Here is a 22492-nt window from a genome sequence, read left to right on the forward strand (position 1 = left end):
ACAATACCCCATTCTGTTTTTGATGAATGAATTTCTTGGTCTAAAATACCTTATGTATTTAAAAAAAAAAAACTCGTATGCAACCAAGACTCTTGCCTCCTTCTTTCCACAGGAGAAAGACGCTTGACCTGTTGTGTAACTCTGGGGTTTTATTTAGCAAATTCCATTATTGTAGAAAAGAGTGGAAGTAAACAGGTAGAAGTAGATAGCACCTAGAAGAGAGTTCGAAGTTCTTATAACAGGGTCCTTGGGTGACTTCTTAAAAGATGATACGACTGACATCTCAGATTCTTCTCCCGTAATATAGACATCCAGTATAAAGACAGTTTAATGCATGCTAAAGTTTCTTTACTAATCTTTTTAATTTTAACTTTTTTTAAAATTTCAAATAATATTTAAATCTTCTTGGCCAAGTCTATCAAAATCTCACTGACTTTGCAGATAGAGGAAGACAAATATCATATGACATCACTTAGTATGTGAAATCTGAAAAAATGATACAAATGAATTTATTTACAAAACAGGTGTAGACCAACAGACATAGAAAACAGTCTTCCACAGAGGAAAGGTGGGGGAACAGGGATAAATTAGAAGTTTGGGATTAACAGATACACACTCCTATATATAAAATAAACAGCAGAGACCTAATGTATAGCACAGGGAAATAGAGTCACTGTTGTATAATAAAAATGAAATAAAAAATGAAAAAGATCATCCTATGATTGGGATTTTGTCGAGCAAATAAGATAAATTAGGTAAGTCACTTTGAGTGTCTTAGTGATAGACACTGACAGGTATAAGCAGATATATTTTCAATTATATTTTTATTCATGCATTGATTGTCTTTAATCTGGATGACTAGACATTTAAGAGTAAACATACTCAGCAGTAATATTATTTTTTTTACATTTACAACTACTTGGTTTACTTTTCATCCTTAAATTTGACCATGTGGCATTTCTGAGTGTTTCCACCACTCTCTTACTCCTGAGAGTCATTCACTCACTAGAGGTCATATTGACAAATCTGACATTTATAATTTCTGTCTCATCTCATAGAACTTTGCAGCCTTTACATCTGCCAGACTAGAGATAAATATTCCAGGCTTTACATGATTTTTTTCTCCATCTGTCTGTCTCTTTCCCGTCTCTAATTTTGTTGGTGCATCAGGACTACTGAACAAGTGAAATTTCTCTGTTTTCTGTTGTAAGTACTCCTGCTGTTTCTGGCTGCCTCGGGACCCTTGGCAGTTCCTCCCCCGCCGTCCCTGGACCATCTCCTCCACAGCATGTTGGCTTCCCTTTCTGAGTTGAATCTTCTGATGATTTTTCGCATTTCATTTGCCACTTCATGAGTCAGCTTAGCCTTGCCATCTGTACCCAAAGGCTTGGAGACAGGCCCTCCCACCTTAGGTGTGAGAGCTTGCGTCCCTGGCTTGGCACGCCCCGTGTGGCGCTGTGATGCTGCGTGCTGGCTTGGCCGCCTGGTCATCCCCACGGTGGTTTGAGGAACTGCTGGGCTGTTTAGTGTCAGGAACAGTTGACTTTTTTGATAGGATAAGGCTGCCGCCTCGGAGCACAGGGGATACATTTTCCTGAGTCAGCTCAGCTTGAGTTTGGTAGCAGGGTGACACTCAGGCATTAGGAAAGAAAATCAGGCACTGACGAGGTGGGGGCCCCATATTCTGGTACCGTCTATGCTGGTCTTTGTTTTTGTCCCACAAAACGAGAAGAACTTGCAATTTGGTGATGGGGGTGGGTGGGTCAGAGTGGTGGTATTGGAAGTTTTAGGTTCATTAAAACAGAACAGAATCTGGACTAGTCTTCAGATCACAAATTACATGCAAGTTTAAACGTAGCGGGCGGTGTGAGTGTCCCCAGTACCGGCCATGATGTTCATTTTCTATCTTACTACTGTGGTAACAGATTGCTCAGATATTTTTATCTTCATATTTTCTGTTGCCCACAGCCCTCTGTGAGCACACAGGTCTGGAGCTGTCTTATCAGACTTCTGTGGCTTTTAGCACAATAAAGAATTTTTAAAGAATGTGGTCCGGCGTGGTAATTTTTCTGGTGACTGTCAAAGCCAGGTGAGCGCGGATCACGTGACCCGCCGTGTCTAGGTGCTGGGGCTGCTTTTGGGAACGCTGTTGCAGTTAAAAACCATAGGGGCCTGAGAGCCAGTGTTTAGCATTCCGCAGAAACAAGCGAGGGGATCACTGAATTACAGTTTTCGCTTGCCCTGTCTCTCGGGAGAGGATTCAGAGGCTCCAAGGTGTTCCCGTCTCTGGCGTGTGGCGGTGTGACTCGTGTGGGGCTGTGCGCTTTGGCTGGTTTCTGCACACACCGCTATCTGCTCCATCTCACGGCTTGGGAGCTTGTCCGTGTGATGCCAAACCAGCCTGGTGTTCTGTTTGTTTTTCCCCCAGGAGTGGCTGTAAGGTGAAGAAATATGAAGCCCAGTCTCTTGCTTTGGATGGGTGTTCTCAGGTAAGTCTGTCCCTTCCATCAGCTTATCTCTTAGACCAGTGTTCCCCATGAGGGTCGTGGCTAATGAAGATTTTTCCAGTGGAATCTGAGTACTCCTCTTTAAGGAAGCTGATTCCCAGTCCCTTGACTTCCTAAGTGGATCTGAGAAAGGGCCCTATTCCTTCACAGTTACTTTGTTCCCACTTTTTTTGGGGAAAAGTTCCTTCTCACCCATTCTCCGTCTTGTACTATTGGATATGGAACCTCTGAGCACCAAAGAGGGATTTGAAATGTTGGTGTAAGTTTTAAGGTGATTGACTGCAATGACTGGATAATATATTTTTAAAAGTCAGATGGTTTTCCAGTTCATTGCTTTCCACCAAATAGGAGAACCTGAATTGTCAGCTGATACATGATTAAAAATAACTTTTGACACAGTGATATATGTCACTTATATTTCCATTAAAAAGAAAATTATTGATGATAGAATTTCTTGGTACATAACTTGGAAAGGGGTTCAAAGAATTGAGACGTTTCTGTTATCAAACTTTCTTCTATTTAACTTATTTATTAATTGATTATAAAAATGGAAAGCAGGAATAAAATTGATGCTGACCTTTGCTTTATTCTAGCAGTAAATATTTATCCTTGACTATATGAATTAATTGGGAAACACAAATAAACCCCCCTAAACCCAGGCCCATTTGATTGCAGTGAGATGCTTTATTTTTCCTTTTTAAAATTTTATTTCAGTATAACCGTTACAGAAATACATTCATTGATTAATAGAATGCATTTTAAGGTGAACTTACACAGGACCAAAAACTTGGTACATAGTTTAAGATTAAAGAAAAGATTTGCAATTTGATTTTTCATCTATTACAAATGTATGAACTATCTACTTTCAAATGCTGCTAAAGAGCAGGCAAAAAGAACCATGAAAATTTTACCTTTTTTTAGTTTGTTTGCCTTTGTTTTTAAACTTTTTATTTTACATTAGAATAAAGCCAGTTGACAATGTTGTGATAGTTTCAGGTAGACAGCAAAGGAACTCAGCCATCCATATTTCATGTGTCTATTCTTCCCAGACTCCCTTCCCATGCAGGCTGCCACATAACAATGAGCAGAGTTCCCTGTGCTGTATAGTAGGATCATTTGAAAATTATCCACATGAAAAATTTACCTTGGACTTGCTTCGGGAAAAATAACATATATTACTTTGTAAAATTACTTTTAAGATTGGTGCAACAAAATGTTACAATTTCCATTTTTAAAAAATTTACTTTTGTGTTTGATTGTACTTATAAAACACTAATATTTTTAGAATAAATTGTACATTTGTAAATGAAATAACTCTCCAGAAGAAAAAAAATGTTGACACTTAAAGACTTAGGCTTGTAGAAAAAAAATTTTTTTAATATAATAGCAGAACTTCAGAAGACTTTCAAGCATGCAAATACATTTCTTTGGGATAATTTGTTAATGGAAGTAGAGAGGAAATACAAATTTATAGAGGAAAAGGAATGATGTAAATTTCTGACCATTAAGAGCATATTTATGTTCAATTTTAAATAGATGATAATGTATCGGATCACTAGAGTAACTAAATTGAATTAATAAGCAAAATCAATATTTAAAATAGAACAAAATTTTTTTCCTTTATTTTGTATTGATATGAGAGGATAGATTTTCTCTGAACTTACTGTAATAATTTCATGACATCTGTAAGGTCATTATGCTGTACATTTTCAAGTTATATAGTACTGTATGTCAATTACATCTGAATAAAACTGGAAGGAAAGATAAATAAGCAAATAAATAATATATAGCAGATATTATATCCTTTGTGACTGTTTAAACTCATACTGAAAGGTTCTAGATGACACCTGAAAATACAATGGATTACACAAATTTTCCCAAGTAATTTAGTAACTATTGGAGCAAAAAATATGAAGACCACTGCCTTCGGCCACTTAAGCTTCTTTCTTATAATTTAGGCTAGAAAAGCCTAATTTTTCAAACCCTAGAGTTGAATCACAGAGGGTAATCCCTAGAAAATACACCTTCCATGGTTCAGAGGCTGCAGCTTCTTCCTTGGTTGGTGCCCAGGTCCGTGGAGAGCATCGAATAGTATGGCGGCTGCTTTGCTGTTCCTGATGTGTTAGTTTCCCTCCTAAATGGCAGCATCACCTCTGTTGCCTTTCTCAGGATGAAGGAGCAGTGATCTCCCAGATCGCAGACATTTCTAACAGGGACGGTCATGCTACCGATGAGGAGAAGCTGGCATCCACGTCATCGGGTCAGAAACCCACTGGGGCCGAGGGGAAAGGTGAGCCAGAGGACGACCTGGAGTACTTTGAATGTTCCAATGTTCCCGTGTCTGCCATAAATCATGCGTTTTCATCCTCTGAAGCAGGTACGGAAGCAAATCTTCATCTTTCTTACTTACATAAGCATAAAAATGCCTGGAAGCCTAGGGCAAGGAGGCAGCTTAGAGCGACTGGAGGACTGGGCCCCCAAAGGATAGGTTAGACTGCTGGTCTGTGCTTTGCTTCTTTGCCTGGAGAGGAGACACCAAGGGGCATCCATGGAATGCCAGGCAACATGTGGATAAGTGTGACAGAGTGTGCGGAGACACTCGTGTGTGGGACTGCTTGATTTCTTTAAATAATTTATTTCAGTCTGGCCACAGCTTCCAGTGTAGTGATCTGCAATCATGTTGTGATTTTTGAGTTCCTTGTTTCATGTATAGAAATAGTAGTAACTAACAGATATAATTACTTCCACATGTAGGCACAGGTTAGAGTGCTTTATGCATAGTAAGTCATGTCTCCTTACTAGATAGTGTTCTTCTTTTTTTAAATTGCAGTCGATTTACAACGTTGTGTTGCCTCCAGCTATACAACAAAGTGATTCAATTATATATATATGTAATATGTGTGTGTGTATATATATGTATTTTTCAGATTCTTTTCTAATATAGGTTATTACAAGACATTGAATATAGTTCCCTGTGCCATGCAGTAGGTCCTTATTGTTTATCTGTTTTATATCAGGCAGCGCAGGTAGTTCCCTGTGCTGAAGCTTCTTGCTGTTTTCCACCTTAGAACATTCTAGATCCGAGGCCCTTTGCCAGGTCCCACATTGTATCTGTGGCCTTAACCTTGACTTGTGAAGTGCTTGGCACCATGATCCTGACTTCATTAACCATTATTGGAAACTCAGTATCTTCAGCAACGTAATTTAATGTGAGGCTTTTATACTTAGATTTTAAAAGATCATGATCTATCAAATCAGAGAAGCAGGTGGAAATCTGCACTTCGCAAGAGTTATCTCCCCAGCCACCACCACCCCTACCCCTATCCAGATCTCAGTTTCCCGTCTGTAAAGTAAACACTCCAAGGACTGTTCCAGATTTCTTCCCAGGTCTCTTTCTGCTTTGACATTTTCCCCAAAGACCCTTTTTGCCTTTTCCCCCTGGGCCCCTTTAGCTGTTACTCAGGCTCACCCCGAGGACTCATGCCCACACTTATTTCTTATGTATGAAACACTCTCCTGCACCCTCACCCTGTAGAAATTCTGCCCCTCCTTGCAGGTCTCTCAGAAAAGTCACTTGGTTCCCACGGCATTTCTTCTTCCGTTCCTGTTCCGTGTAGTAGTTACAGAAGGTCATCTTTGATAACTCCTTGAGGTTAAGGACTGTGAATGAATGATTCATCTTCCAAGTTTTCCCTGGTGTATGGGACTTGTCCATATCTGTTGAATTACGCCCTCCCCTCATTAGGAGGAGATTCCTTTGGCAGAAGCTTACAGAGCCAGGGTTCTGCTAACAGAACAGCTACTCCTGTTAACTCTGTTGATGCCTGAGTAGTGAGCAGAGGCCCGGTTGCATGGGGTGGGAGGGTGTGAGTGCACCATGCTTGAGCTGTTCCCAGGGGCCACCTTTGGGCTGGGTCCTGATGGATACATAGGCAGAGGTGCCCCAGGGAATCTCGGCACGGCTAAAATGCTCAGCAGTTCTCCATGAGTCTTGGGCAAGTGGGAACTCGAGGCAGGGTTGTCCTGAGGAATTAGGGCTTTTGACTATAGGGTTTTTAAGTGGAATACCAATGGTCCCATTTGTGTTCTGAATAATTCACTCTTGACAGTGCCCTAAAATAATAATTTGTGATTGTAGGTGGAGGATTGTAGCTTTAGCATTTTGTGTGTTTTTCCATATTTAAAATTTTTCTTCGGCAGATGCGTATACCTTCATTAGAAAAAGCATAGTGTTGGTTTTTTGTAAATGTTGATTCCTGTGGTAGAGTAAGAATGAGGAAACCAACTTAAAGGGTGTGGAGAGGATATTGCGTTTCCAGGCATCAAAATTTAGAGCTTTTTTTTTGATCTGCTACATTAATTCCATTGAGGGTACCCTTCAGGGCTGGAGTTTAGATTCTCTCCTCAATTTGGTAATAAAATACTTTTCAGTGTTACTATTGGAGAAGGCAATGGCACCTCACTCCAATACTCTTGCCTGGAAAATCCCATGGACGGAGGAGCCTGGTAAGCTGCAGTCCATGGGGTCACTAAGAGTCGGACACGACTGAGCCACTTCACTTTCACTTTTCACTTTCATGCATTGGAGAAGGAAATGGCAACCCACTCCAGTGTTCTTACCTGGAGAATCCCAGGGACGGTGGAGCCTGTTGGGCTGCCGTCTGTGGGGTTGCATAGAGTCGGATACGACTGAAGCGACGTAGCAGCAGCACCAGCAGTGTTACTATTTCCTTTTTGTGAAATGATCCTGTGGTTAGTACAGCTCATTTGCAAAACTCTTAATGGACACAAGGGGGCAGTCTTGCCGTTCTCTCCACTTGAGGACACGATTCTGCCTGTGGACGACTGGCCCTGAGCGCTCTTTCCTCTGGGCGTTCCGGACTTTGAACACAGCACAGCAGTCAACAGAATGTAGTGTGCCTTTAAGGGTCTTGAGATACTGGGGTTTAGGGGTCCATAGATGTCCTTCCAGGCCCACACTGGTGTGTCCCGGAGTCTCTCAGTGGGAAGGAAGGGACCCACCTCTTGTGATGACTATAAAAATGACCCTCTGTGTTTTAGGCACCGAGAAGGAACCGTGTCAGAAGATGGAGAAGGATGGATCCACTGTGCCCGTGAGTTCCCAGGCTCATGGGGGTGCAGGGTGGGCATGGGAGCTTTCAGTCTTTGTTTTGAAGTCCATGTTAACTCAGTAGTTAAATTCTCGTCGGTGTTTGGTGATGGGCGCGAAATAGAAATAAAGCTCAGTTCCTTCAGCTGGGGAGCTTAGCGCCTGTCTGAGGTGTCTTGAGCAAGACCATCAGCACTCAGACGGCAGCTGAACATCCCCAGATGTCCCCCAGGTGTAAAGTACAGCCAGCATTTGAAGCCGCAGTACCAAAAAGAAAGGAAAATGAAATGCCGATAGCTTTTTATATTGATGACATGTTGACATTTTGGATCTGTTGTAGTAACAGAACTATATTATTAAAATTAATTTCGCCTATTTATTTTTACTCTGTAAATGCGCCTTCTGAGAATTTTTAACTTCCACATGGCTTCCGTTATTTTCCTGGCCACAGATGCAAGGTGGAAACGGTTCCCCTGTGGGGAATGTCGCACAGGGTGCGTCCCCAGGGCGGACCCACTGTATGGCAGGTGTCAGGAAGGCTGGATTTGAGCTAACTGAGCTAAAAACTTTCTTTAACTTTTAGGCCTACGAAAATAGTACAGAGAACTCCTATACCTCCTGTACCCGTCCATGCTCCTCAAACATTAACCTTTTCTGTGATCACAATACAGTTATCAGAATTCATTAACACTGGTGCAGTATTGCTATCCCGTCTGTAAACCGTATTCAGGTCTTATCAGCTGCTCCAATAATGCCCTTTTCTGGTGCAGGATCCAGGGCAGGACCCCACAAGGCATTTGTTCCCGTGTTCTCAGCCTCCTTTAATCTGTGATAGCTCCCAATCTGTCTCTGTCCTCCCCGACCTTGACTCTTTTGAAGAGTGCTGGTCAGTTGTTTTGTCAACTTTCTTGCAATTTGGGCTTGTCTGGTGTTTCCTCCAGAGGAAATTCAGTTTGTGCATTTTTATCTCAAGTGCGTCAGAAGTGACCTTGTGGGTATCAGTGTATCCATTTGTCCGTTATTGGTGCAGTTAACTTTGATTAAGTGTTGTAAATCCATTCACTTTTGTCAAACCCATGGCCACCACCAGCCTTTTTAAATACGGTGGCAGTTTCCTAACAAACTTCCCTCTTCCTGGGGTTTTTCTGTCCTCCTTTTCCATAAGCTGGAGTCGTTCCCTTTTGCTTAAACTGTTTCTTTGGCTTTCCTTGTCTCTAGGCTCAGCTCAGACTCAACTGCTGCTGACTTGGTTTTCCGCACGAACCCTGCCTCCTTCCCACATCACATACATGCCCAGGCAGACGGGGTTTTGTTCAGTTCTGTGGACCTGCCCCTTGGCTCTCTTTGGCTTCCTCCCTGGCTTCCTCCATGAGGTGGGGCCATGACTGTGCTCACTGCTGTATCCCAGCCTTGACCACAGTGAACACTGCTGAACATAGAAGCCGGGATACTAGGACTACAGGGAGAGCTGAGTCGTGCAAGTTCAGTGTTAGACGTGTGGCCTTGAGACGTCTGTGTGACCAGCTTCTCGGTTCACATTTGCTGTAGACCATGAGAAGCACTCAGCACGAGCCCAAGAAAAGTGTGGCTTGGCTTTAATAGGTCTCAGGGGCCTTAGGATGGTTGAAGCTGCAGGAGTAGGTGACGTTGTCATGGAAACATTCTTTACGTTTAACCACAGTAAAAACGCATGTTTGCATCTTTTTCTGGCCACTCCAGTAGGCTTGCAGGATCTTAGTTCCCTGACCAGTGATTGAACCTGGGTCCCCGGCAGTGAGAGCATCGAGTTCTCACCACTGGACTGCCGGGAATTCCCATGTTTTGCATCTTAACTGATAGATACATAGGAAACTGTCTCCACACATGCATTTGTATTTTTATAAAACAAACTGCTCAAGACAGTATCCGTGTTTCTTCCAGTGGTTCATTCTGATTTTTTTTGATTGCGTTACCATTTTTTAATGCACATTGTTTGCTCCAGGAACTGTTTTCATGACTCACTGTTGGGCGGTGACCCATGTGTTTCCCTGGAGGGCGCAGAGTGAGTGATGTGGGGTGGGGGAGGGGCCTGTGGACACCAGGCAGGAGGACATGCACACAGGGGTCAGGGACGTCACAAAGGACAGTTGTTTCTCGACAGAAGCACTCCTCTGGGATTTGAGGGGGTTTCTCTGCAATGCCCCCTGCAAAGAGCACATCCTGGGTCATGATTTCTGAATGGTAATCCCAGTTGAACTGGCTGAAATTAATTTCTACTTCCTTAGAATGTTGAATAAACACTGCATAAAGAACTTGCGATATTCGAAACGCCATGTAAGAAACCAGTTCAGGGCTTCCCTGGCGGTCCATTGGTTAAGAATCCACCCAGGTGCTCGCTTTGGCAGCACATATACAAAAAAAGAATCCCCCCTGGAGCAACTAAGCCCGTGTGCCACACTACTGAGCCCCCACGCCTAGAGCCCATGCTCCGCAACAAGAGAAGTCACCGCAGTGAGAAGCCCGTGCTCTGCAACGAAGAGTAGTCCCCACTCGCTGCAGCTTGAGAACGCCTGCTCACAGCAACAAAGAGGTCAGTTACTTAAAAAGAAGAGAGAGAAGTCTGTTCGATCTAGCCTTTGCCTTTGTGAGCCTCTGGGTGTTGCTCTGAAGGGCGTTCCTGTTGCATCCTCCATCCAGCTCTGGGGAACGGCCGGGGTGAAATTATTCAGGCCAGAGGACAGTCGTCTCACTTCTCAGCAGCTGGTGTGCAGCATCTCTCACTTAGGATTGAGTTTATTATTTTTTTCAGAGAAACCTTAAACTTGTCAAACGTTGAGTTCACAGTGTGTCTCTGTTAGAAGCGGTGGGGGTGTGGGGGGGTGGTCCCTGCTCTGACAGGTTCAAGGACAAATGGGATGAGCCTGACAGATGAGGAACCCGGATTCTACCATCGCCAGGACAAGTACAGAGAATTACTTTGTAGCATCTGTGCTCACTGTCAACTTGCAGCCAAGACATCCCTGGGCCCCGCTGTCTGTAGACAGGTCTTCATGGATCCTCAAGGGTAGATGCTTTGTGGGATGGGGATAAGGACTAGGAGATGTGAAGCAGGACCCTTTCGGAAGGATGTAAGTGATACGTGATCTGATTGGTTTAACATCCTTATTAAACACATACTAGGTTACCCAGCCTGGAGGAGATGGCTGGGCCAGTTTCTGATGATGGTAGATTCTGTAGGCTTTCTGTGTTGTTTGAGAAACATTATGAAGGACTGAGGAATGTAAAAAAGCTAAATAAATCCTAGACGACCGGGAAAGGCAGCTAAAATAGGCCACAGCTATAAATTCCTCATAAGAGCCATTGCATTTTGAGCCACTAGGCTTGTGGCGTGTGGCCAGGCAGCGGGGGTGGCCAAGGAGAGCCCACGCCTCTGGGTGTGTTCACTCCCATCTAAGGTCTGTCTGATCTTCCAGCACAGACCACTGCCCCTTCCAGATACCTCATCTGTTTAGAGCAAAGTCGTTAAACAAGGAAGCAGGCCGAGTTCATTTATCCCCTCGCAGATGACTGAGATGCACAACTCCAGAAGAGACAAGTATTTTACCTACCAAGAAAACTTGGCTTATTTCCCAAATTCTTGCTAACATGAGGGTCATGGAAGGCACAGGGGGCCAGTTTCCCAGAGTTGACTTGACTAAGTTAAAGTAATGAAAGACAAAAGACTGATATAAAATGTACTAATTTAAAATCAGCAGTATAACAAGATGAACCAAAAGTGTGGGCAGTACCTAGTAGGCGAGTTACACAGGGGAAGCAAGGCTGCTGCGGGGAGGTTTCTTCATTTAGTTTTTGTTTTGTTTTGTTTTTTGCTGCATCGGGCCTTAGTTGTGTCATGTGGGATCTTTCATCTCAGTGCTTGGACTCTAGCTGTGGCTCGAGGGCTCAGTAGTTGCAGCTTGAAGGCTTAATTGATCCGTGGCATGTGGGATCTTAGTTCCCTGACCAGGGACCAAACCTGAGTCCCCAGCATTGCCAGGTAGATTCTTAACCACTGGACCTACCAGGGAAGGCCCCAAGGGGAGGTTTCTTGATGAGTGCGTGGCACAAGAGGTAAGGGGCTGACTCAGATGTGCAGTGTACTAGTGATCAAGTGACACGCTCTCAATCTCCTCATTTTGGGGTCAGGAATGCTGGGGTGTCTGGGCTGGGTGCCTCTGACTCAGGGTCTGTCACCAGCTGTGGTCACCTCCGGGCTCGATTGGGGTGGATCCGCTTCCAGGCCCTCTCACCAAGCAGAATCTCCTCATGTGGCTTTTCCATAGACCTTCTCACAGCCTGAAGCCTGTTTGTAAACCAGTGACACCCTGTGACGTTTACCATCTTCTGTTCTTACATGAGCGTCACTGGGTCCAGCCTAACTCAGGGTGGTGGGAGGCTGCATGAGAACCCATACAGGAGCTAGGGTCACTGGGGGCCATTTTGTTAGAGATTGCCGACTGCAAATGCCTTCTGGCTCTGGTGACAGGTCTCTCCCAAGATAGGAGTGTTTCTGGGGGACCTCGGGCTTCTGTCAGGTGGTGGGCTGCCCTCCCCCAAATGCTGCTGGAATGGGCACTGCCAGCCTGTGGCTTTTGCGTTTCCCGTATCTGTGGCCTCAGCTCTGGATTTCTGTGTTAGGCCCTCGGCTGAGGGCTGTGAAGCTGTATGCAGAAATGGTGTGTGTGTTTCTGAGTGTTTGCTAGAGTGAGGATGAGTGTGTCTGAATGTTTTCTAAAGTGAGGGTGAATCCATAATGACCTTGAAAAGTTTACAAACCCCTGGTCTAAGTTGACCTTGGATTTCCTATTCAAATTTGATTCAAACAAGACACCAGAGAACCGGATCGATTATAATCAGTAACTGATTGGTCAATCATGCTGACATTTTAGATTATTAAGATTATTCCAGAATCCTAACCCTAATTCTAATAATTTAAAAAAAAAAAGATTCCCAGGTCACTTTGACTGGCATTTTGGGTGTTACTGGATCAGATTTTTCTCCAATTTATACAAAAAGTTAACATAGGTGGGAGGAAATAACCCTCAAAAATGCTTTTTAGGAAGAAAAGTGGTACAGAGCCCACATTCCTGTGAAAAACAAAATCCTAACCACATGTGGCTCCCAGGAATGTATGTTTATGGTAAAAAATCAGGCTGGCACCTCAGAAGGTGACATGTTCGCCAGAGGAGCTAAAAACTCTGGCAGGAAGGCCCGAAATGAGGAACTGCAGCCCAGACCCTGATGCCTGTGCCCCTGACGGCACCGCTGGATCCGCATGCCAGTCCTCGGGGCCTCTGCCCTTCCCAATGACCTGGGGGCATTGGCGTTCACTTATCTTCGCCATTTGTGCCTGCCTAGGCCTGAAAGTCATTTTAGAAGCATTTCCATCCAAAGTGGCTAAAGTATAGTACACAGGAGGCAGTATGTAAGAAGGTTGACACTCGTTTTGAAATTTATTTCCATGGACCTCGTCATCCCCAGAGATCCCCAGGTTCACAGGATATTAACAGTGGGTGTTTTTCTCTCTTCTGCACATGACTGTCTGGTGACTGACCTCTGAGGTAATTACACTTTTCTCCTTTTTGAATGAGAAGAAAACTTCTCTAAGTCACCTGTTAAAAGAGAATCTAAGACCTGCCTGATACTCATTAGAATGTTTTTCCCTTTTTAAAAAAAATTTTTACTTTTTATTTTTGTATTGGGGCATAGCCAGTTAAAAATGTTGTGATAGTTTCAGGTGCACAGCGGAGGGACTCAGCCACACATGCACATGTATCCATTCTCCCCCGAGGGCTTCCCTGGTGGCTCAGAAGTAAAAGAATCCGTCTGCCAGCGCAGGGGACGAAGGAGACTCGGGTTTGATCCCTGGGTCAGGAAGATGCCCTGGAGGAGGGCATGGCAACCCACTCCAGTGTTCTTGCCTAGAGAATCCCACGGACAGAGGAGCCTGGAGGGCTACAGTCCCCGGGGTTGGAAAAAGTCAGATACGACTGAGCAACTTAACACACACATTCTCCCTCAAACCGCCCTCCCATCCAGGCTGCAACATAACACTGAGCAGAGTTCCCTGTGCTGTATGCAGCAGGTCCTTCTTGTTGGTCATCCATTTTTAAATACAGCAGTGTGTACCTGTCCATCCCCAACTCCCTAACCATCCCTTTCCCCTGTTCTTCCCCCTCCCCCCACTCACAACCATAAGGTCATTCTTTAAGAATGGTTTTTCCTTTAGATTGTACTGTAGCTAGATTTGTTGTTTTGTTTTTAAGCTTTCCCCCTGCTGGTTCCTGCCCCACTTCCAACCTGTTTTTAAAGGATGTGATCGTTCTCATCAGGAGGAAGTCGTGGAAATGTATTTGGGGTTAAGCAGCCGAGGCCCATACGTCTTACCTGCGCCCACTCCCCCCACAGGCACTGCTGGAATCCCCGGTGGAGAAGACCCCCGTGTCCGTGGCCTGCGGGGTGGAGAGCCCCCTGGACGGCATCTGCCTCAGCGAATCAGATAAGACCGCCGTGCTCACCCTGATAAGGGAAGAGGTGAAGGCTACCCCGCCACGTCGTCTGTTGCTCATTTCTTTGTCAAGCCTGTGTGCCAATGGGGAGGTTCCATCTCTGCTGGCTTGAGTTCTTGCTCCCCAGCTGGAGAGCTCATATAAAGGGCTCCCAGTAAAACAACCCTTTGGAGCTGGAGTCCTGGCCTTCTGGTGTCCAAGGGGCAAAGCTGACGCTTGGAAGTGTCCTTGAGAACTTCAGGACACTTCTTTATCGCTTATCCTTGAAGTTTTAAGTACCCAATTTTCCCAACTTTACCCACATACGTAACTAAGTCAGCACCCCTTTGTTTTACAGAGGATATAGGCTCATGCCTAAAAGTTCCTCAAATTCTAGACTTGTAGGAATATAAAATTGCTAATTAACTCTCAACTTCCTCTGTTGTGTTTATTGAACGTCTTCTGTTTGAAATAGATCACTGCTGGGCCTTTCCTGGGTGATCTGGGAAATAGAAAGACACTTGTTATGTACCCTTAATTCGTTTCCACCCTCCCCTTACACCTCTGTGCTGTGTTTGATATGTTTGGTTTATATGTTTCTTGGATTCCTTCCACTTTTTTAAAATAAGGTAATTCCCTTGGTGTGGTGATTTTATTTTTATAATGTGATGAAAATGGTTAATTAAGTACCGCTGACCTAGGTCTTTCAAACCTTTAAAACAGAGCAATAACTTTGGTAATTAGTGGTGTCAGCTAGTCCTGTTGTCAAAACGCTGTGGTCAGGAGGCTCCACAAAGTCTTGTAAATGAGAAAAGTGTCTTCTTTCTTCTGAGAGTTACAATTATGAGATAACTACTGACCAGATGCATCAAAGCAAAGATGTGCTAGGACTTCCCTGGTGGTCTAGTGGTTAAGACTTTCCCCCCTGCAGGGGGATCTAAGAAAAGACCCTGTATGCCCTGCAGAGTGGCCCAAAAAACAAAGATGTGCCTGCTTCCTCCCTGAAGCAAAGAGGCTGGCTTCTGGTTCTTGAAATCCTGCTCCATGGCACCAAAATAAAGATTGTACCAATTAGAAAGAAGCACAGGGAAGTATAATCACAGGAGAACAATAGTTTCCCATCTGAGCCCTGTGCAGGGGAAGAGCCATTTGAGACCGTGAATCTAGAGTGTTTCTTTCCAGCTAGCATGGGCCTCCCAAATGTAGGATATGGGTCTTGGTCTAACAAGCAGGATCTTGCCCACCGTGAGTTGGATGCCTCTGCCTGGAGGCACTGACTTTCTGGGCCCTATTCTGACTCAATCTGAAATCTCTGCAGAAAGAGACTACCTGGCCAGGCCAGCTCCCCCCGCTCTGATCCTGTGACGGTTTCATGTCTCAGCCTAATTACTAATAAAGTGGGGCTCTGGCGTCTTACCTTTAAGAGGAGTCTGCCAGACCAGTGGCTCAGCTGTTGGCGTCCTGACCCAGCAGGGTTCTAGGCTGAGAGCCAGACCCTGGACCAACATGGAGTTTACAGAGATGGTAATTCCCACCTGGGGCTTTCCTGGGAGAGGTTCTCTTCTCCTTCACCCTGGTGATCGCATTCCAGATCCTTATGTGGCTGACATTTCCCCAGTGTCTGTGTGCAGTACACACAGAGGTTGAGGTTTTTTTATTCCTAATGTAGAATATCTTGGGATGAACATTGGCTGTGTGTTGTCTTCAGGCTCTAGTCTTGAATTCAAACTGTAAAGAGACAGAGCCAGTAAAACTAAGCTTTGTCTGCATTATAATCTAGATAATCACTAAAGAGATCGAAGCAAATGAGTGGAAGAAGAAATACGAAGAAACCCGACAAGAAGTCTTGGAGATGAGGTTAGACTGAAGTTTTGAGGGAGGGGTGGGTACCTTTATGTATTATTAGATTTAGTGCAAAGGAAGTGATGACAGTACTTGCTTACATAGAACCAGCTCTTGAGAACTTGAGGGTTTTGCTGTTTGCACCTTAATTTGTGATGGGTAAGGTCATTTCCTGAGGATTGCTGACCAGTTACTATATTCAAATGTGGGAGTTTATTTTGGGTGGTTCAGAAAATGACAAGTAAGCAGAACCCACAGAATCCTTGTCTTTTGAAAAGACAAATTTGTGCAAAAATACCCATTCAAAACACAGAGTAATAAGATTTATTGACATCTTCAGTTATGGAGGCATTACGATCCATAATCCTTTTCTAAAACGAACTATACATGGTAGCTTCAAATTTCATAGCCACGAGATAGAGTATAAAAAGCATTTTAACAGGAACAAAGCTGACTGACTCTAACTTGGAATCCGTTTACTTTTACTATTCATTCCTACATTTAGGAGCTGCGACATAACTAAAAATGGCATCAAAGAGTGGGGGGCATAAATAATTTACAGACTGTTCAGTGGGCACTTGGATGAAACATTTTAAATGGGTCCACTCTAGTTTGTGGCTCTTGTATTATTTGGTGTTTCAAGTGCTTGCTGGGTCCCTGTGCTGGCTTGCTGGGGAGGAAGGCATAGCCCCTGATCTCAGCGAGCTTTCAGCTGCCTTCATGAGAACTTGGATGCCTGGTCAGAGTGAGGACCAGAGTTCTTCTCACCAGGGGTCTCAGGGAGGGGCACCCACCACTGGAGGGTCAGGAAAAGACTGCACTTCTCCTGCATGAACAGGACAGGGTGATCTGTAAATAACTTTGAATAACTAAAATGTTTCTGGAATTAGGGCAATAAAATAAAACCTGGATCTGAATCACAGGAGACCCACTGCCTGTAAGGGTGGATTGGGGCCAGGAAAGCCTGAACTCAGGCCTCTTAGGAGGAGCCCCCAGGAGATCATTAACTCAGTGTGTAAAAGAGTCACTTCTCTAAGCAGAATTCATGGACTGCCTTGGCGTCATTCACAGAGGTGCAAAGAAAAATGAAGGCAGTTGTTTCGGCGGATTCTTTACCAACTGACCTATCAGGGAAGCCCAAATAAAATGCAAGCCTTGTTAAACAGAACCTTGAGAAAAGCCGTTCTGAGCATTAACAAATCTTATGTTAAATATTTAACAAGCAGGGGGGCACCCCAAAGCAGGTAGCTGGGTTATGTAAGATTGTCGGTACATGTTACTGTGTTGCATTGTTTAGAGCAGCATTTGTGCAGCTTCCCTTGTCTGGATATTCTCTTCTGATAAGACTTTTTGTCTGTTTGTTTAAGGAAAATTGTGGCTGAGTATGAGAAGACCATTGCCCAAATGATTGGTAAGGAATTTTTTCTCTAGAATATGAACCTCAGGCTCCAAAGACGATTTTCAAATCAGAATATAAATCTCAGTTTGTCCATGCCTGAGATACAGTTGATTCTCATTATATGCAGTTCTTGTTTTTATAAAATTGCCACAAACACTGAATTAGGCAATTCTAACCCATTGATCTGCAGGAAGGCAAAGCAGGTGCCTATGAGCCTGTGGTCATGACAGTTTTGTCAATACATAACCTTATTTAAGGTGTATTGTCGTTTCATTAATACTGAGCTCATGCCTGGACGAAGCTCATCTCACATGTGTTTTCCCCCAAGACACCTCCAACCTTGTAGCTTTTAAAACACAAGACAGCTCCACAGTACCAGGCTTGGGGCCCATTTAAAATTCCTCAACAGGAAGCACAAAAGTGCAAAAATAAGGCCCGAAGTAGACTAAATAGGGCCCTTGTTGGCAGTATGCAACATGGCAGAGCATCTCCTGGTCCAGCCTTAGGCGAGAATGTGCTTGGCGGGTCACCTCAGTTCTCTGCCACCCGACACGTGCCCCTGAACGGCCAGGAACCCACCGCACGTCTTGACTTGGAGGCAACATGGGAATTAGAGCGAGCAGGCGAATTCACAAGTACAGAATCTGCAAATACTGAGGCTGCATTAAGATTGGATTCCTTGTAGAGGATGAACACTTGCAACACCAGGGTGGGCAGCCCTCTGCACATCCTTCCTCCCCACCCCCTCTGGTGGATGGTCTCTGGGCCTCACTCCACTGCAGGTCCTGCTTTCCCTGCGTCAGACCCATCAAGGCCTTTAGAAAGGACAGCACTTCATCCTCCTGCATTGAATTTAGAACCTCTTGTAGCCGCTGTTGTAAGGACTGACTCCCCAAGTCACTTCAGGTCTCTCTGCATTAACCGAAGTGCTGAGATGATAATTTATGCCATCCACGCCACCTGACACCTGGGAGCTGCCTGGCTCCTGCCCTTGGCTCCTCTGGGTCTCTGCTTGCATCTCTCCTCTGACAGAGGCCATTTGGTATAAAAGGCACGCCACCCGCTTTCCCTGCTTTGTTCTTTTCCCCATCACCTGTTGCCTGTCTCCCCCACCAGAGTGTCAGACCTTGAGGGCAGAAACTTGTCACCTTCCTTGCTGGGTTCCCCTCCACCCACCCAGAGGAGTGCCTCGCAGCTCAGGAGGGCAGCTGTGGACTGTCTGTTGAGTGAATGTGTGTTCTCTGATTGTGACTCACAGAAGATGAACAGAGGACAAGCATGAGCTCTCAGAAGAGCTTCCAGCAGCTGACCATGGAGAAGGAGCAGGCCCTGGCTGACCTCAACTCGGTGGAAAGGTCCCTCTCCGACCTGTTCAGGAGATACGAGAACCTGAAGGGCGTCCTGGAAGGGTTCAAGAAGGTACCTGTCCTTTGCCTTCTGTCTCCTCAGTGGCGTGTCTTCTTGCTGATGGGTCATCAAACCCATGTGCCCAAAGTGTGGGTGGCCCAGAAATGGAATCAGGGACTCTGGGCAGCATGTCTGAATCCTTCCTCTTTTCAGTCAGGGCAACAAGCCCTGGACATGACCAGAGTGTGGCACAGAGTGTAAGAACCTGGGGCCCTCAGACCTTAGGAGAGTTCTAGAAATGTTCTTTTTGATCGTTCACCAATTTGTCAAAAATAAAAGGGAGTCAAGCCATAGCACTGAAAAATTCAAGCTGAAAGTATCAAAGAAGGAAGTATGAGGTTTCAAATACAGGTGTGAGTGGGCATATTGACTTAATTTGGTCACTCACTATCACTAAAGATGCGCTTGTAGCAGTGAGCTTTCTTTTAAATAAAAATGACTGTCCAGTATGTCCAAAACAGGAATCAGATTGCCCTCAGTTTTTGGTTGGTTTTCGGCTGCCGAATTTTTCGTGGCTCTGCTCGAGCCTTCTCTGATTGCTGCAAGCCACACTTGGCTGCAGTGTTCCAGCTTCTCTTCCTGTGGAGCTCGGGCTGCAGACGTGTGGGCTCCGGCAGCTGCTGCACTCGGGCTCAGAGGCTGTGGCCCACGGGCTCAGTTGCTCCCCGGCATGCGGAATTTTCCCCGACCTGGAATCAAACCCATGTCCCCTGCACTGGCAGGTGGATTCTTATCCCCTGTGCCACCAGGGAAGTCCTGCCCTTCAGTTTTGAATAACTTTGGCCTTCCTAAAGCCAGGTGGTGCTACTGGAAAAGAACCTGCCCGCCTGTGCAAGAGAAAGAGATGAAGGTTCGATCCCTGGGTGGGGAAGATCCCCTGGAGAAAGGGCATGGCAACCCACTCCAGTATTCTTGCCTGGAGAATGCCATGGACAGAGGAGCCTGGTGGGCTACAGTCCACAGGACCACACACAGTCAGACACAACTGAAGCGACTTAACACACGTGTGCACACTTCCTGAAGCACGTGTGTCAGTGTAACTCACTATCTGATTTGAAAGTTAATGCATGCTGTTATCTACAGTTTCCTCAGTGGGAATTATTTGTGCCTTTTTCAAAGTACCATGGAATCTTATTTGAAGGCATCTGAAAGTAATTAGGTTTTCTCATGTTTTAAAAAAAGAAAGCTCTTGACACATGGCAGGTTACTAGTAGAAGAGAAACAAAATGACCTGTTTCTTTCCTTTTATATTGTCACTTGGTAACAGAATGAAGAAGCCTTGAAAAAATGTGCTCAGGATTACTTAGCCAGAGTTAAACAAGAAGAGCAAAGGTATCAGGCCCTGAAGATCCACGCCGAGGAAAAACTAGACAAGTAAGAGCCTGTGCAGAAGAATTTCATTTTTCATATTGTTGCAGGAAGACTGACACAGGAAAGAAAAAAAAGAATTACTGTTTTGCATTTGTGTGTGTGTGTTTTTTTTTCGTTTTGTTTTTCTGGAAAGGTGTTTTATTTTATTTATTTATTTATTTATTTATTTTTGGTCGTAAATGGTTTTATTTATTTATTTATTTTATTATTTTTTATTTTTTACATGTTATTAGTTTTTTATTTTTTTAATTTTAAAATCTTTAATTCGTAGCACCATCTTTAATTCTTACATGTTTTATTTTAAATAAAGTACTGTGTTCCTGTTAGTCCTACACTCCCAGTCTGTCCCTCCCCCTCCGCCCTTCCTCCCTGGTGACCAGAAGTTCATTCTCTAAGTCTGTGAGTCTGGTTCTGTTTTGTAAATCAGCTCATTTCTTTTTTTTTTTTTTGAATAGGTAAAATCTTCCTCTAGTTCAAACATTAAAAAGAACAAAGAGGATACTGAGTAAAGTAAATCAGACAGAGAAGGAGGAATATCATATGACATCCTTTATATGTGGAATCTAAAAAGAAATTATACAGATGAACTTACTTGCAAAACAGAAAGAGACTCACAGAGTTAGAGAACAAACTTACAGTCACTGGGGTAAGGGTGCGGGGAAGGGATAGTTAGGGAGTTTGGGATGGATGTGTACACATAACTATTTAAAACGGATACCCAACAGGGACCTACTGTACCACACAGGGAACTCTGCTCAAAGTTATGGGGCAGCCTGGATGGGAGGGGCGTTTGGGAGAATGGATGCAGTATGGCTGAGTCCCTTTTGCTGTCTACCTGAAACTGCCACAACATTGTTAATCAGCTGTACCTCAATATAAAACGAAAAAATTTTTTAAAAGAATAAAAAGATAGTCTCTCCCTCCCACCCTGTCCCCCCGCAGAGTTCCCTCCTCATCCCTCACCCCAGGAAATCGCCATCGTTTTACCCTTCCAGACATGCTCCCCTCTTTGTCCCCCCACCACCCGAGCTGCACCGGGCAGTGAGCGGCAGCGTGGAAGGCTGAGGTGTGCAGTGCTGATGTGATGCCCTTATCTTTGCACCACCATCGAGCTGGCTCAGGCTGTCACAGTCCTTTTTTTTTTTAATGTGATGAGACTCTCCTTTTTTTTTTAATATACAGAAGGTAGTGTACTCACTTTTTTTCACTCAGCAGTTTATTTTGGAAATCTTTCCGTGTCAACCCATGAAGAGCCTCTTTATTTATTTATTTTTAAATCTGGTGTCCCGTTGTCGGAAAGTATCCTTTACTTACCCAGTCCTGCCTGTTGGACACTTAGGTTATTCAGCACCTCCTGCTACAAACAGTGCTGCAGTAAAGTAAGTAACCTCAGACGATTACTGTCTGGGAGGCAGGTGAGATCCGTGTATGTGAACTGCTGGGCAGAGGGATTTATGGATTTATAATTGTGATCATATTGTCCAGTTGCCCTCGTTAGACTTTTATTACTTTACAACCCTGCAGTGTGTGAAAGCAGCTCTTTTCTCATACAGCTTCACCAACAGATCAGGATTCAGGTTTTCGATACATCTAACCAGCGAAAGATGGTTATTTCAATTTAGTTGAGTTTTTTCTTTTATTTTGGCAAGCAACACTGCATTTCTTTCATTCAATGTAGTTTTGATTTATATGTATTTTATGAGTGAAATTGAACATATTTTAGTAGCAGCAGCAGCATACATATACTTAGGCAATGGCAACCCACTCCAGTACTCTTGCCTGGAAAATCCCATGGGTGGAGGAGCCTGGTAGGCTGCAGTCCATGGGGTTGGGAAGAGTCGGACACGACTGAGCAACTTCACTTTCATGCATTGGAAAAGGAAATGACAACCCACTCCAGTGTTCTTGCCTGGAGAATCCCAGGGACGGGGGAGCCTGATGGGCTGCCGTCTGTGGGGTCGCACAGAGTCGGGCACAACTGAAGCAACTTAGCAGCAGCAGCAGCAGCAGTCATATATTTGCTTTTCCATGAGTGACTCTTCTTTGCCTGGTTTTCTAGTGTCAGCTTATGTATTTTAAATATAAATATATTGCAGATGACAGTCCGTTGTGATATGAGTTGTGAATAATTTTTCTAGTTTGTAACCTTTTGGCTCTGCCCATAGTGTTTTTTGATATGCAAAAATTTACTTTTATGTAGTGTAATTTCTCAATCATTTCTTTTAGAGCTATGAGATCATCTGTCATAGTGACAAAGATCTTCATCATGCTCAATGTGAAACAATTTCCCATGTTTGCCTTCCAGTACTTTTAATGGCTTAGTTTTCTTTTTGTTGTTTAAAATTTGTTT

The 22492-nt window shown here is 44.3% G+C and overlaps 1 protein-coding gene across 4 annotated transcripts in view; it reads left to right on the top strand.

Moving 5' to 3' along the window:
* Nucleotides 1-22492, top strand: part of TACC1 (transforming acidic coiled-coil containing protein 1) — a 110702-nt gene that overhangs the window by 80586 nt on the left and 7624 nt on the right. For 2 of the 4 annotated variants that reach the window (XM_052661307.1, XM_052661304.1), the window contains exons 4-12: nt 1171-1206; nt 2429-2489; nt 4677-4884; nt 7569-7621; nt 14044-14169; nt 15904-15980; nt 17333-17376; nt 18623-18783; nt 20039-20145. In XM_052661307.1, the coding sequence (XP_052517267.1) occupies nt 1171-1206; nt 2429-2489; nt 4677-4884; nt 7569-7621; nt 14044-14169; nt 15904-15980; nt 17333-17376; nt 18623-18783; nt 20039-20145 (873 nt within the window). The remainder of the gene's footprint in view (nt 1-1170; nt 1207-2428; nt 2490-4676; nt 4885-7568; nt 7622-14043; nt 14170-15903; nt 15981-17332; nt 17377-18622; nt 18784-20038; nt 20146-22492) is intronic. The other 2 variants (XM_052661305.1, XM_052661306.1) reach the window with 2 other exon arrangements.

This window comes from Budorcas taxicolor, chromosome 24 (genome assembly GCF_023091745.1).
Source record: "Budorcas taxicolor isolate Tak-1 chromosome 24, Takin1.1, whole genome shotgun sequence".
Taxonomy (NCBI): domain Eukaryota; kingdom Metazoa; phylum Chordata; class Mammalia; order Artiodactyla; family Bovidae; genus Budorcas; species Budorcas taxicolor.